This window comes from Ambystoma mexicanum, chromosome 4q (assembly GCF_040938575.1).
Source record: "Ambystoma mexicanum isolate Mex_15411 chromosome 4q, UKY_AmexF1_1, whole genome shotgun sequence".
Taxonomy (NCBI): Eukaryota; Metazoa; Chordata; class Amphibia; order Caudata; family Ambystomatidae; genus Ambystoma; species Ambystoma mexicanum.
This window is the reverse complement of record NC_090928.1, coordinates 23,031,179-23,047,623: the sequence shown is the minus strand read 5'-3', so window position 1 is coordinate 23,047,623 and position 16,445 is coordinate 23,031,179. Positions and strand designations below refer to the sequence as shown.

General features: G+C 47.9%; 1 protein-coding gene across 2 annotated transcripts in view; it reads left to right on the top strand.

Moving 5' to 3' along the window:
• Positions 1-14,257, top strand: part of GPR137B (G protein-coupled receptor 137B) — a 694,226-nt gene extending 679,969 nt beyond the window's left edge. For both annotated transcript variants that reach the window (XM_069607370.1, XM_069607371.1), the window contains one exon: positions 13,689-14,257. In XM_069607370.1, coding sequence (XP_069463471.1) covers positions 13,689-13,797 — 109 coding nt within the window. In that variant the 3' untranslated portion in view covers positions 13,798-14,257. The remainder of the gene's footprint in view (positions 1-13,688) is intronic.
• The last annotated feature ends 2,188 nt before the right edge of the window (positions 14,258-16,445 follow it).

Here is a 16,445-nt window from a genome sequence, read left to right as displayed (position 1 = left end):
TTTAAAAAGCTAGAAAAGAGTGACATGTTGGAGTGCACTTTTTTGCCCAATTGCAGAAAGCAAACAGTTTCCAGTTGTGGGGCCGTTTATGGGTACACACTGAGTAGAAAGCATGGGCAGATTCAATGATAATGGGCCTCATTACGAGTCCGGCGGTAACTGAGCTGGAAAAACCGGCAGGTTACCGCCGGACTCGTATCACCATTCCGCCTCCGTGATTCCCGGAATCACCGGGGCATTACAACCCCGGTGACCCGGTAATTCCGGAGGCGGAATTCGGTATATCCCCATTCCATGGGAATGGGGAAGTGGAAACAGCGGCACCATGCTGTAATGTGGCCGGTGTTTCCACGTCCGTCTGCAGGCAGATGGTGGTAAACCCGCCAGGTCAGACCTGGCGGGAGTGACACCTCCTGCCTGCAGGACTCGGAATCAGTCGGTCCGGAAAGAACGGTGGTGGCGGATTTACCACCACCTTTCTTTCCGGATCGGCTGACTCGTAATGAGGCCCAATGACTTACTTCCATTCAAATCTTTAATCTTGAACTTGCTCCCAGGCAATAACTCTTTGAGGGCCTACGGGACAACAGGAAATTCTGGGCCCCATATGCACAATGGGTGTATTTATTCATTTATTTCATTTCTATAGCGTGCATACAACCCGGGGGCATTGAGGCGCTGTTAATGGTGGCTGTGGTTGAGGAGGAATCCCTACACAGTGTTGATTGTAATGTGTTGTAATAGAGCATACAAGCTACTGAAGTATTGTTTGGCAAAGATCACAAAGCTGCTCTGTAATAGTACATTGCCTTTCTAGTGCTGATTACTTCCACTGATCCTAAAAGGGGTTGTAAAACAAGAGCTCTGGATGTGCTGCTTACCCACAATTTAAACTGCTCTGCTGATTGCTTTCTTACCCAAGCCGATTTCTTTTGTTTCTCCAAATGGCAAAATAGACCTCAATTATGTTACTAAACCATGATCCCACTTTAATGAATCCTTTCATATCATAGTACAAAAGGGCCCCTCCTCCATCTGTGCTTGGAATCAGCAACAGTATCCATCGTGGAACAAGTGCTCATGGTGCAGCTAATGTCACGTGTGTATCTCATCGAAAAAATGTGTATTGCTTTCCTACAGTGACTTAGGTTCTCTGAAGAACTACAAGCACAACATTTCGTAACACAAGAAGGACGTAGAAGTCAGGTACAAGATGTGGCATGTGCCTTCACAGCCAGATGTATATTCTGGGAGCCTTTGCAAGGCCGCATCTAGGTAAAGATAATAGAGCCTGCTGACCCTGCTGAGGTCACTGAATGACTGATTCCTGTGGTTCCCCTGAGTAAAGCCAATAGTTAGTTATGTCAGTGGTGCATCAACCTCAAGTGTCTGAACGGCAAAGTCTCCCGCATGTGACCTCATCACATATCTTCTCTTGTGGGCTTGAGTGGCCAAACCATACTTTCCGGACTTTGGGAGCCGATAAAGTGCCATCTGAGACGATCTGATCTTCCAGAGCAGCTCCTGATCAATCCGTTTTTTACCCATAGCCTAACTGCATGGGGATCAAGAAGTCTGAATTACCAAATCTACCATTTGCCATGTAGTTCCTGCACAGGCCTAAGCCGGTAAGCAGGCAAGTAGTTCTAACACCAGGGTTTATTTCAACTTCTCCAAAGTCAAGCCCTTTACCCATTTATTACTCAGGCTTTGAATCCTATAAGAGAGTTGTTGGGGTGGAAGCCTGAAGGTGAAGATCCTGTGATCTCTGGTGGTGAAATTCAGGATCATCGACCAGCCCCTCCAGGATTCCATTCTATAAATCATCATAACCGGTACTGCTGCCAGGAGTTTAGAATTGAAGGCTGTTGATAGTTTGCCAGGCAACAACTGAGCAAAGAATCCTCCCCAGTACTCCTTTTCCACTTCTGCATCTCTGCCACTCATTCAAAGTCTGTAAAGAAGGCCCTGGGATCTTCCCCTTTATAGTGTTTCTGTAGGACCACTGTCAGAGTTATGGTGCCCAGATGGGCGTGGCTAGCACCACCTTGAACTCCCCAATTACCCTCAGCTAGCCATCCACAATAATCTTCAAGATCCTCTACAGGAAAATAACAGGGTTGGGTTTGGATATGGATTCCCCGAACTCCGACTGGTTAGTGCCTTACAGAGGTTCTGTGTCCTTGATGATGTCCTGGGTCCCGGGACTTTGCTGCACAGTCATTGGCAGAAAGGTGACAGAACTTTTGGCCAAAAGAGATGGTTTGACTCCTTGGAAGTGTTGGGCTTTCCAATGCAGAGTGCCTCAAGATTTCTTCCATCCCTAGGGTTGGCCGCCCTTTGATGAATGTCTTGTTGTTTTCCAGTTCTTTGTCCACAGCCAAGGCAAACTCTTCCTCCTTTGACTACAAGAACAAGGTCAGTATGACTGAAGGTAGACTCGGGGACAAGTATCCTGGACTGACTCAGGATGCCAATGTCTCCAAGTTTTCCTTTTTGCTAAAGTTCCAATCCTTTTCCTTGGGTTGGGAAATATAAAGGAGGGTGGAGTGGCTCATTGGGCCAGTGCTCTAGCCCAGTGTGTGGGAACTAGGTTATACCCCTACTTTCTCAAGGTCTGTTGTCCCATTTCTGACACCAAATGTCACAGCAAGGGATCAATGGGTGCCTTGATACAAATGTAACCTTCTCTACTTATTTTATTATCCTAGATGATGGGATAAGGCTTCACTGAATCACCAAGCAGTGAGGTTGAAAATGGTCCAAAAAGCAATAAGACTTCTAAACAAATCCTCACATTTCTTTAGGACTGTGATTCTCAGTCCTTCACACCCTCCCTGTACTTCAAGGCAACCTACCATGTGGTTCAAACAGTCCCTTACGGTCCTTAGTATTTCATAGTGTCACAAACACTTTTTTCTTGACTCTTTGCCTTCCTTGGCTGGTGCAAGGTTGTCTGGCTGTTGTGTTTCTCTTCCTGGACACAGCCACCTGGCACCCATAGAATTTCTGACTGGGGTGCTGCGTCAGCTATAGCATGCACCGTATGATCACAGGTTTCTTCAGTTGTTTCCACTGAGATGTGCTATATGTTCTCAGAACACAAACCTTCCCAAGTAGGATAAATTAGAGGTTACTGTTCTATGCTGTGAACTCTGACTTTGTTTGACTCTACTGTGGCGTCTTCTCCACCCACTTAGGAACACCCTTGTAGCACAGGTTTTGAAAGAATCAATTTTCTTCTCCTTCCTCCTTGGTCCCATTTCTCTGCTCTTTCAGATTCTCTTCCAGTTCCTTGTCTGCCTCCTTTCACTCACCACACTCGTTCCTCTCCCTTCTTTTCTATGAGATTCTGTCTTCTTGGATACAACATATCTTTGCCCCTTCTTTGTTCATTCGGGCTTGATCTTCTTTTCTCACCCTGTCTGCTTTCTCCCACCTCTTCTAATTGCTTTCTCTTTGGATGTTCACACCCTTGTATGTCTCCTCCTCTGCCCACTTATTCCTTTCCCCTCAGATCTTCTCCTCCTTCTCTTGTTCTCTCCTTTCATGTTCCTTCACCTTCTCTGCTCTCTCTCCTCCTGCGCTTCACCTCCTCCTCCCATCCCTTCTATCTCTACTTGTTTCTACTTTTCTCTCATGGTCGCTACTCATTCTGCCGCCTATGCCTCTACTGCCTTCTTGCTTTCTACTCATTCCTTCTCTGCTCCTCTCTACAATTGTCTCCTAAATCCCCTTTGATTCATTTTCTTTCCATACTCTAGCAATGTTTGACATTGGAACAGTAAGTGTGAAATGCGTGGCATGTGCATTCAGGCTAGAAGCAGACATGGTGATTTGTGAAAACAAGACAAAACTCCAATTTCCCCAGGTGATCTAACTCGCAAGATGAACTATGGCCTCATGTAGGCTAAATTGTGGCCTGAAACCATCTTGAATTCAAACAGTTCTTCTCCTTCATCTGACATCATTCCCGATGCCTTGCAGTGGTTTGCTGTCCTGAGCAATTAATGCTTGTTTCTCCTGCATGGCATCCTTCTGCTTTAGTGTGAAGCTGAGAGAGTCCACAAGAGCTCCAATGAGTGGGAACAGTGAAGCTGTTCCATTCTGATATCAGACTTTGATAAAATCACCAGGCTGCCCACAGAGCCCAGCAAAATATATGGTTTCAACTCTCTATTTTATGTGTTTCAGAATCCTGCCAATTATCCTTGAGTGTCAGTGGAGTCCTGGCCAGAAACGTGAACTGCCATGCTGGGGTTCATGGCAAAGGACAAGGTCCTTCACATTTGTGGCTCGGGCTAGGATGATGGGGCTGGGGGATTCTCTGTTTACCACCTCTGGGGCCATCTTCGCAGAGTAGACTGCAGTTCCGATCCCCTAGCCTCCAGCATGTGACCCAGTCACATATCCTCCCTGTGACTGACAACATTTTTGCAGCCTTTGGTATGCCAGACATTCTTCGTTGTGGCATTGGCCAGACACTCTTAATTGTGACCATGGCCCTCCTTTACAGAGGATGGAGTTTCAATCCTTTTTGGAGACTGGAATGATCATTCATAAGAGCATCATGACATGTTGTTCCAAGGCCAACAACAATATGGAATGCTTTATGTGCACTATAAACAAAACTCTGGAGTGGACTACACCACACCCAGCCTCACACTTGCCATCTGAAGTGGTTTTAGGAAGGGAAGTACATTCCCTTCTACCAGAACACATCTCGAGGACACTCCCACATGTGGAAAGTGTGGCAGTAAGGCGCAGTGCAATGAGAATGAAAGCACACGGTGCGGCATGCTGACCACAGTAAACCGGCATGCTGGTGGTGTAAACCGGCACCCAACACACAAACTGCGCATGCTAGTTGAGACAGGTCCTTGGAATGTGTGCATGCTGGTTGAGACAAGTCCTTGGAATGTCCTAACGATGAACGGATCCTTGATGACAGACCATAAAGTGTCTCGGGAATTCACAAGGGGCACCAACTGATTTAGGAGTCTCACCAACATATAAGCAACAAGTGGAACAAGACAAAGCTAGCAATGATGCTGACCAAAAAGGGTAAAGAATATTCAGAGAAAAGGCCAGACAAAATCAAAGGTAAAGATAGGCAAGCATAGATGTTCCTCAGCCTCCAGGTGATGGAGAGGACAACCAACGGCAAGAATTGCTGGGGAAGGACATAAGGGAGACTCGGTGCCCCAAGAGATTGTCCAGGTGACTCTCGAGAAAACTATTCAACTATGTTCTGACTGAATAAGTCCATAAGTTAAAAGGTTGTTTGGAGATTTTGGTGGGATGTTGTGAGTGCATTTGTTGTCGGAGAAACCAGGCTCACACATCAATTTTGGAGAAAGACAAACGGAGACAGCTTCATTGTTGTTTTGCAAGACAAGGGAAACAGAATCCTACTCCTACTGGGAACTGACTGGTCTAACCTAACTCACCCTCCAGACCCCTCACCTTTATAGTTCATCGGTCACCTGACATTTGAAAACTAAGAACATTCTGTAGAATATCACTAAGCCTTCCAAGCGCCACGAGCCAAGACAATGTATTCTTTCATGTGTACTTCGTCCTTCCATGATTTTTACTTCTGGTTACCGTGTCATATGACAACTTCCTGTCCAGTGCACTCCGCCCTCAGGGGCATAGGCACCACTCTCACTGTGGCAACATCATTGCTCTCTAAGCAGTACATTGTCCTTACCAGGATCTACCAGTTTATGCAATTGTGTGGGCCAAAAGTACCATAGCCTCGAATTTCTGCTGAATAGTAATTTGCAGTCCTACTCTTGGATCATGCTTGAAGAGCCCACTAGAAATGAACAAGTGTTTGCAAAGCCCATTTAATAAGTCTATCTGGCATCATAATGTCCCCTGAAAAGAAAAAACATATGATGGGGCCTTTTGCTGTAGTGACGTAATGGTTGGGGTTTGGGGGGTCTCTGAACTTCATTTATATCCTGTATTTGTTTGTTTTATTCGTATTCTTTAGTGTATTGCCCATAATGTGATTATGGGATCAGCATCATTACGATAAGTTAACAAATCTTGGGAGCCCGCACAGGCACTCCTTGTGTCCACCACCCAGCTGAGCTCTGTGCTTATATATTGTGTGCTTCTGCGAGCCAAGCACTGTAGGCTTACAACACTCCCCTCGTTCAGCAGATAGCCACCGTAGGGCGCCTTTGCAGAGCACATACCCTTCGCCCAGCTAGCTCTTCGAGTGCAGAGTGGACCAGGGTGGCTGACCCGCGCCTATCAGTAGTGGCGCAGATCAGTAAAGCAACAGTGAAGGTGTCATTCACGGAGCACTAAAGCTTGTACACAGCAACCCTTATTTAAAACAGTGTGAATCATATGTATGCGTGTGTATATTTGTGCGCGTTTGAAGGTATCTATTTGCTTCACAAAGCTTGCACAACTATTTTTGGATCCCTTTTTCTTGTGGCTACTATTGAAAGGTTGTGTGATGTACCTTTCTTTGTTCCACACTATACAGGCATAATATCAACATGTTGAACTACTAGTGATGGTCATTGCACATTAAAAACCCTGGACTGAAAAGCATTATACTGGATATATATTTTGTAGGATCAGACCAAGGACCAGTGTAGGCACAGGCAACCGTTTTGGCTCTGCCAATGCACTCTCAGCACGGGGTGGGTGGTGTTGGGATTCCCTGGTGACCCCCATTTGCGATGCTCTTAAGCCCCCAGCACCCACAGACTCACACGTCTGCTCTGCTCGGGCTTCCCTGTCGCACTGCCGCGGCTGGGAATGCCCCCTTTATTTATGATGAACGCGGCGGCGTGCAACGTCACGCCGCCGCGTGCGCGTCCCTTAGAGGGGCAGCGCCACACTCCTCCTTTTTCATGAGGAAAAACAACAATACTTTACTATTCTACACCACAAATCAAATAACATTTCAACATGAACTTCAAAATCCCCCACACACCCCTTTATTCACAGCCGCCCTGGATCCCCTTAATTAACATTATAGGCCCACGGGCCAATCATGAAACATGTCCCAAAACGTAGTCGCTGAGGTAAGCGGGTTTCCCTCGCCCAGCTCTCTGGGGGTGCCTCCCGCTTACCTCTGGCACGGGCAGTCCATCCGATGGCACTCCCCAGGCGGGGGACACGGGCATGGAGGGTTGGCCTCCTCCATCGTCAGGCACCTTCATCAGGTCCGGTTCAAGGGGAGGCTCAGTTTGTGGGTCCCCTAGCTTCTTAAAGAAGCTCACATTCCGGGTGACAGCCGATCTTCCGTTACGAGGCCGTCACCATGGACCCCTTCACGGCCACCACATCAAGTGGCTCTGGTTCGTTGGGGAGAGAGAGCTTTCCATGGGGATGCCTGTTCCTAATCAGTACCTCGTCTCCCGGCTCCAGTCGCTGGGGGCAGAGTCCTCTCCTAGCGTTCTCCTGTTCGCTCCGCAGCCGACAGTCCATCTCTACCTGCTGATCATCAATCACCCCGGGCTCCTTCTCCCCCACCTCGGGCAGCAACCCTCTGGGGCACTGCTTGAACAGCGCTTCAGCCAGCGTCACCCCCGTGGAGGCATGGGGGGTAGTGCGATACACCCGCAGAAATTGCTAAAGGGCCCTCTGCAGGCACTGTCCCTGACCTTGGGCTATCCTGAAGGTTTTGTTTAGTGTCCTCATCAGCCTCTCTGCCTCACCATTCGCCCGTGGCCAGAGGGGGGTGATCTTCCTGTGCTGCACCCCATACCCCTCCATCATTTCCGAGAATCGCTCGCTTTGGAACGGCGCCCCATTGTCGGAGCACAGGGTGTGGGGGAATCCGTGGGCTGCAAACACCTTCTCAATGGCCACCACCACATGCTGAAAGGCCACAGAGTCCACAAACTCTACCTCTGGATAACGCGAGTATTCATCCACGACTACCAGGAAGTGGGTACCCAGCGTGGTGGATCCAAAGTCCGCTTGTACCACTTCCCAGGGTCGCGGACCCCGGGGCATCGCCTCGATGGCCGGTTCTCTTTGCAGCGGGGATGCCGCCTGACACCAGACACAGGCAGCCACAAAGTCATCCACCTTCCGTTCCAACTCCGGGAACCACACCTTCAGCCGTAGCCGGTCCTTGGTCTTCACCGCGCCCTGGTGTCCATGGTGGGCCAGAGTGATTACTTCCTTGACCTTTGACTGGGGCACAACTATGCGGTCACCTCTGAGCAGAAGGCCGGAAGCCGAGAATGGCAACTCCTCCCTCAGCTTCCACAGCTGCTCTAGCCCGGTCTTGGCCTCTTGGGTGCGCCCGGCCAGAGATTCCAGCGCCGACTTCCATGAGCCCTGCTGCATGGAGTGTTTCAAGATTTGGAAGCACTCATCTCCTGCTGCTGCTGCCTCCAGGTCTTTGAGGGGCATTGCATTGGGGGTAGCCACTTCCACCACCATGTGAACGTGATCGTCCGCCTCCTCGGCGCATATGTCTTGCTCTTCCCCTCCATTCACGCCTGGATGCCTAGACAGATAGTCTGCTGCATTGTTCACTCACAGCTGATACACAAGAGTGACCCCGTGTTCCAGAAGGGCAAGCATCCACCGCTCTATCCTCGCCGGTGGTTTGCATGAAGACCCTGCCAGAATGGGAAGCAGGGGTTTGTGGACGACAGCCCCAGAGTACCGCCAGAGCCTCACGCTCAATTTGTGAGTACCGCTGCTCAGTATCGGACACCGCTTTGCTGGCGTAGGCCACCGGGCGGACACCACCATCCTGGTCTACTTGTGTCAATACAGCCCCCAGACCAAAAGGGCTGGCATCCACAATGACTTCAGATGGCCGGGGAGGGTCGAAAAATGCCATAGTATCTTCAGCCGTGAGTGCGCTCTTGATGTCGTCGAAGGCCGCCTGCTCGAGGGGGCCCCAATGCCAGGTGGTTTCCTTCTTCGTAAGAGCCCTCAGCAGTTCAGACCTTGAGGCCAGGTTCTGGATGAAGCGTGTACAGTAGGTAACCATGCCGAGAAAGCTCCTCCCATCAGACACTGACTCAGGTGGTTGTGCCTTCTTAATGTCCTGGACCTTCCTTGGGTCTGGCGACACACCGCCCTCCTTAAAAACAAAACCAAAGAACTCAATGGACGGGCGTAGAAATTCACATTTCTCCCTGTGGAGGGTGGGGCCAAGAGATTGCAGTCTTTCAAAGGTCCTTGCCAGCCTGCGCAGGTGGTCCACCTCAGTTCTGGCAAACACTAGGATATCATCATTAATGTTTAAGATGCCCTCCAGGTCAGCAAAGGCGCCTTGGATGATATTCTGAAATACCTCCGCTGCCAATGACACACCAAAACGGAGTCTCTTATAGCGGTAGGGTCCACGGTGGGTGGTAAATGTAGTAATGTATCTTGACTCAGGGTGTAGGACCACCTGATGGTAGCCGGCCTGCAGGTCCAGTTTGGAGAAAAACGAGCGCCCTGCACTTCTGCAGTAATGTCGTCGATCGTTGGAGTAAGATATCTCTCCCGTTTAATGGTCTTGTTGGGAAGTCTCATGTCGATGCAAATGCGGACAGAGTCAGGTTGCTTAGGTTTTCTTGCCACGACGATTGGGGACACCCACGGAGTTGGACCATCCACCTTCTCGATGATGTCTAAGTTTACGAGATTGTCCAACTCTTTGTCCACCTGCTCTTGAAAGTGAAAAGGCACCCTCCGATGTTTCAGGGCTATGGGTTGCATCGATTCGTCTATGTGCAGCCTCACCGGGTTACCAGCCACCTGTCCAATTCCATTGAACAGAGCAGAATATTTGTCCAGGAGGTCATTGATGTCTTTGAGGTACACCAAATATGCAAAGCTGACAATGCCGAGGGCCTCTACTGCAGCACAACTCAGGAGAGTGTTCGTGCTCACCGGCGTGACATAGAAGCGTGCAGTGATCTGTGAGCCATCATGCTCCACTTTTGCAACGAAGGCACCGTCCAGCGTGATGGGTTCTGAGCCTCTGAAGGCAAAGATGTGGCCCTTCAGGCTGACCAGCCTGGGAGGCATGTCCATTGCATCATAATGCCCACGGGCCATCACATTGACCGATGCACCCGTATCCACGAGGACTGGGACCGGTGACTTGTTCACCTCCACTACACACCTTGGCTGGCGTCAGTTCTTCGATTTGAGGGACCCCACACTCGACATGAAGAAAATGTTCTCTTCCTCTTCTTCTTCCACTGAGGTACCCTCCTTGCCCTGGATGACTTGTGCCACGTTCGGGGGGCAGTTCTGACGAAGAACACCATCACAAACAGAGCCGCCTTACATACCCGGGAATAGTGATCCGCCAGACCACACCTTCCACAAGTTCTTCCAGCTGCGGGACACTCAGCAGGGTGGGTTAAGTCATACCCACACTTCTGGCACGACTCATCAGCTCTTCCACCTCTGTCACGGAGGCCAGATCCAGTTCTCCTGACACCTCTTCCACCCCACCACATGGCACACACCTCCTCAGTCTTCACCGGACGGGCGCCAGCCTACATCCTGGACGCCCGGACTTCGGACACCTCATGGCAGCGTCCTATCTCAAGGATGCGAGCCAGCGTGGTGCCTGGTTCCCTGAGCACCTGACATCTCAGTTTACCTGAGGAACACGCCTGAATGAGCATAGTTCGTATCATGTCCTCCGCATCACCCCATGCACATGCTAGTGATAGACGTCTGAGGCGGCCATAAAAGGTGTCCAAAGTCTCATCCTCCTTCTGCCTTGCCGACAACATCACAAACCTCTCATAGTCTGCATTGGCGAGGGGCAGAAAATGAGCCTGGAGGGCAGTCTTTGCGGCCGCGTAGGAGGCATCAGCTGGTTGAAGTGACTCGAAAATGTCCTGCACTGCAGGTCCAGCCGCATACAGCATGGTGGCAAGCTTGCTGTCATCGTCTGTTTCCATTGTGGCCCTGAAATACATATCTAGACGGTCCACCCACCTCTTCCATCTGGGCCCCAGACTGGATGGTGGGCCTGAGACATCAAACTCCGGAATGGGCTGTAAGGCCGCTGGGGCTCGCACTTGCGCCATGGCTGGAGGTGGCGGTTGTACAACTGGCTGTGCCACTGGTGGAGCTTGAGGCAATGGAGCTTAAGGCAATGGCAGGGCCTGAGGCTGTGCCGGAAGTTGAGGCTGGGCTGGAGGCTGCTGCGGGTCCGTGGGCTGCCCACCATCCTGGTCACCAGGCACATTCATGAGTTGGAGCGCACAGGCACCCCCAGCGTGGATCTTGGGGGCCGCAACTCACTCCCACCACCACATTGTAGTCTCGACACACCAGCAACACAGAGTCCAAACCTGGTGGTGGTGATGATGGTGATGATGAAGATGATGGTAAAAGCTCCACACCCACAGTGTGCCCCATGCACAGACACAGCAGCTAGGTATGATGATGAAGAGGATGATGAAGATGGAGACCCTCAGCTGCAACAGTGCCGTGTTCAGGTACAAATTTCCCAAAAATTGAGCCAGGGAGGTTTAGGGCTAAGCAGGCCTAGTCATCTCACCCCTTCTCCTCGCGTTCACTCGTCGTAGTAGGCCCAGAAATAATAAAAAAATAAAAAATCTGGGCATGGATGTGCAGGTAGAACTGCCTGCTTTCAGTTTTTCCACAAATTAGGCATGGATGCCTCTCACAGACTCAACCGGAGCTCTGCGAGTTTCCACTGCCTGAATTCAAAATGGCTGCCTGCCGCGTGGTTTCTGCACGGCCTACGGTGTGAAACGAAGACTTCAAAAGATCTCTGTTCCAGGATAAAAAATTAAAGATACTTTCACCGCCGGGCCCAGGCATTGCACCGACCTCATCGCCACTGTTGGGAGTCCCTGGTGACCCTCATTTGCGATGCCTGTAAGCCCCCAGCACCCACAGACTCACACGGACACGTCTGCTCTGCTCGGGCTTCCCGGTCGCACTGCCGCGGCCGGGAACGCCCCCTTTATTTATGATGCATGCGGGAGCGTGCAACATCACGCCGCCGTGTGCGCGTCCCTTAAAGGGGCAGCGCCACAGGTGGTGCATTTATTTGACACAGGGGGCTACACACACAGATCACAGGGAGGCACTCAGAGCAGGAGGTGAGGAAATAAAAACCCATACACCGGGGACACACTGTGCCCTGTGAGGAAACACACAGGCACAGTAAGTGCGGGTCTAGTTGGGTGGATTAAAGATGGCGTGGGTAGGGCAGCCTTTAAATGGGGCAGGGCTTTATTCAGTTTGACTTGCAGGAAATCTGGCTTCCCAGGGCAGGCCTAGTTTATTGGGACAGCAGGGACAGTGTGGCAGTAACACTGGTCCTCCAAAACAACATGCCAGGTTGACTAGCGACATCCTAGCACAAGATGAGCACTGCATTTATTCTTTGTTCATTATGGGATATGTAGATGCTGACATGAATAGTTAGTTCTCTGCCACTGTTATATGCCTCCCATGGTGGACTGCGGGCCGCCACAGAGCCTGGTAAGAACGAGGATGATGGGGGTGGCCGGGGACGCCATGTCTGTGAGCTGGGGTGAGGTCACCCTGTGTGATCAATGCAAATTCCATGATTTAGATCTGTTTCTGACATGCCAGTCCTCACCTATACATTTGTAGCAATAGTTCTGGCTCACAGCCACCTAAATCAGCCAAAATCAATAAAGGGAGAAAAGGAAGGGAATTGATGGTTAGAACCTTCAAGTTAAAGGAATTGTGCCATCAAAAATGTTATTGGCTCAAAAGATGGGCCATGATCAAAAATATATATAAATAATATTCATTAAGAAAGTTCCTATGTAATCTTTTGAGCAAATGAGGCTCAGTCACACATTTAAAGCACTAGGAGGCATCCATTTTGTGAAATGGATGAGCCTCCTGTGCTTTTGTTAATTTCTGCCCTTGCGGCACTAATGAAGCAAAAGCCAGCCAGCTGTAATAAACAAAAGCTACCAGCAGGTGGCTTTTGCTTCATTATTGCCGGAGAGCAGAGATTAACACAAGTTGCTGCTGGTAAGTGTTTTAAATTTCGTTCTTTTTTTTAAAGCACTGCAAAATAAATGCTGCGGTTTTCTTTCTACGTTTCTCGGTCTCCTGTGAGCCGGAGGAGCCAGAGAAATGTAGAAAGAAATCCACAGCATTTTCAAATACAACAACGTTGTATTTATGACTGCAGTGGCTTCAGCTTTGAGTCTCTTGGGCTCCCCTGGGTCGGGGGAGCCCAGGAGACTCAAAGCTGAAGCCACAGCAAACCTAAATACAACGTTGTTGTATTTGAAAATGCTGTGGTTTTCTTTCTGGTGAAATGTATGTTTTTGATCATGGCCCATCTTTTGAGCCAATAAAAATTTAGGTGGCACTATTCCTTTAAGTTTAATGGAAAAATATTCGTTCAGTCGACCTCACTTTAACATTTAAAGAAGTTGTGCAGTTGGAACTCTGATATTTTGCTTTCAAGTAAAGTGGGTAAGAAAAATCGAAGGCAAGTCCTCACCCGAATGTTTACAATACATTATCATTCTTCAAGTTCAGTTTTAAGAGTCCTACAAGCACAGTAGCTGATTAACAGCAGCAGCCTATGCTTTCATTGTTGTTTCAAATAGATTGATCATATTTTGTTCATCAATTACATGCTAAGTATCTCCTATGATATGATTGACCCAATTTTGTATAATTAATTATCACTTTCTCATTTTTAGTTGTGCTCCGGAATTTTATGACTGGGGAAACCAAACTGCCTCCGCATCTTCCATAGGATCCTTACAGCAAGATTCACCACTGGCTACAGATAGACCAAACTTTGTGTAGCTTGGAATATTATTATAATGTGATATGTTACATTCCAAATTGAAGTTGTTGAATTTCTTGTAAAGTGAATTATGTGATTTTTCTACGCACTTTATATGTCTATTTCATTGTCATTGGTATGATTATGACACCTTGTTTTCTCCTTGCATCTTAAAAATTGCATTGTGTATATATAGTAATTTAAAGTAGAACATTTTGCCTCCTCATTCTTTTTATATAAACTGTTATCATGACTTGCACAGGATCTTTTTTTGAAAACTAGCAGGTAATATGTTTACCATTGTGTATACTGTAATGTACTTTCAAAAAATGTCTGCTGACTGTGGTACATATCATTGGCTTGCTATGGATTTATCGCATTTAATTTCAAGCGTAAAGAGTCAATGGAAAGCTCAGGAAGAGCGACTTCTAAGTTTACATTCAGAAATGTCCACTTGAAAATAAATGTAAGCAAGACTAATTTCAGGATTTCTTTGCATTTTACTCCATGTTCTTAATCTTGCATGATTTAATTGTTCAAAAAACAAAAAAGGAACTGTTTGATGGAAAGGTGCGGAACACCTAATTCCGATTATATTTTTCTCGACTGTTTTATTTATTTATTTATTTATTGGGCATTTGTAAGGCGCTTATACATCAAGAAAAGTGTGTTTCAAAGCACCCACAGGGCAGACAGAAGGGAACAAGGGAAACAGAAGACTATGGAATATAGAAAATACAAAAAACAATGGTCCTACTAGGTAAGCATTGTGAACATTTGGATCGTGCAAGTGCAGAGGGAAGAAGGAAAAAGGTAAAGGGGTAAGTGCTAGAAAATCCACATAGGGGTCAAATGCCAGGGAGACAGTTGCAAGGCAAAAGGCAACTGAAAGAGCCGGTTGTGAAAGCAGCAGTTAAGTGCCGGGTAATTTGATTAATTTGATTTGATTAATTTGTAATGAGAATATCCTGATGGAACCAAAACAGGAAAACCGGCATCTTGGCCCAGATATAATGTCAAATGCTGCATAGAGCATGACCAGGGAGACGCATGAATTAGTGGAAGCGATGATTAATCTTTGACATCGCGCTTAATACAGCAGACCAGTCTGCAAGCACGGGACTGGGATTCAAACCTGTGTTGTTCTGCGTTGTCTTGCTTCCAAGACAAACACGTTGCCCATGAGCTATCTGCCCAGAAAGGTTCTTAGTTTTTTACCGAAATACTGCCAAAGAAGTTCCACAATATAGAGCCTGTCCGAAAAAAAAAGGTCTATCCCCTCTAGAAGTGCAGCGCAATAGCGGGAAAACAAAACAAATATCTGTTTTCTGACCTACGGCTTCAGGTGGACATATACCATGTTGAAAGCAAACACGGGTAAGGAGAGGCCAACTCATGCTTTCACTTGTAAGCTAAGCATAATATAGTAAAGACAATTGTTGGTGCACAGCTAGTGAAGTTGATGATAGGAAGAAGACAAGCAGAATTTGGGGAGGCTGAAAATGAGACGCGTTTCCGCATTTTGAAACTTTTGTAATTTCTGCATTAATTTATCAATTATTCCAACATATAAATCGTTGCCATAATCCGGGTAGGAATTTTTAAGCATGCCAACTACAGAGACATACTCTTCCTGGGGAATAAATTAGAGAGTCTGCCTGGGTAGCCGCAGATGATAAAATGCAGCTCTGGTGACTTTGTTGATCTGGGATAACGAAAGATCAGCATCCCATATTAACCACAGGTTTCTTACTATAATTGCAAAAGAGGTGGGACTACCGAAGAGACATGGGGGATTCCACAACCGCTGAGTGTCCTTAATGAGGCGCCTGGGTCAGAGCAGGAATAGATCACTACCATGCTCAGACCCTCCAGTAAAGAGGAGAAAGTATCAGAAGGCCCTGAGACTTTGGCATAGATGTGAGAATCATCAGCTAAGGAGTGATACTTTAACTGCAAATTGTAAATATGTTAATTTATGATTGAAGGTAGATATTAAACTGTAATGGCGATATAGGCAAGCCCTGAGGGACTCCACTGCTTAGGGCTCTATCAGAGCATTGGCGGTATTCTGTCGATAATACCACTGGGATACCACCGATGAAAATAGTGTTACCGCTACTCAGTATAGTGCCTGATCACGAGTAGCAGTGCAGCAGTAAGTTCCCATTCCCCATGGACCCAATGGGGGTTTTCGGCGCTATGAGCGCCGCGCTAATAGCACCAAAAACAGGCAGAATGTGGCGATTTTTACCTACAGCAAAAAGCTGGAGGTAAAACTCCAAACATTCCGCCCAATGCGTGATTGGGCCAGCCCTTACATGTGGCCTAAATAGCGTTACCGCCGCATTTAAGGGCTAAGGCCCAACTTGTAATGCGGCCCTATGGGTTCCGATAAAAATAGGCCGATATTTTAAATTTGGAACCGATCCAGACAGGGCTTAAAGATGGATTAGCAATACTTAGTGGTCAACAGTATCAAACGCAGCTTGTAAGTGAAGGATAATGAACAACGGAAGGTGACCCTCATCATCCTATCTGATGTCAGACAGCCATCAGCAGCTACTCCGTGCCATGCTCAAGGCGAAAGTCAGAACAATGTGAATCCAAAATAATATTATGTCTTATTATTATATGTAGGACTTTGTGAGTCAAAGTACAAATAGAC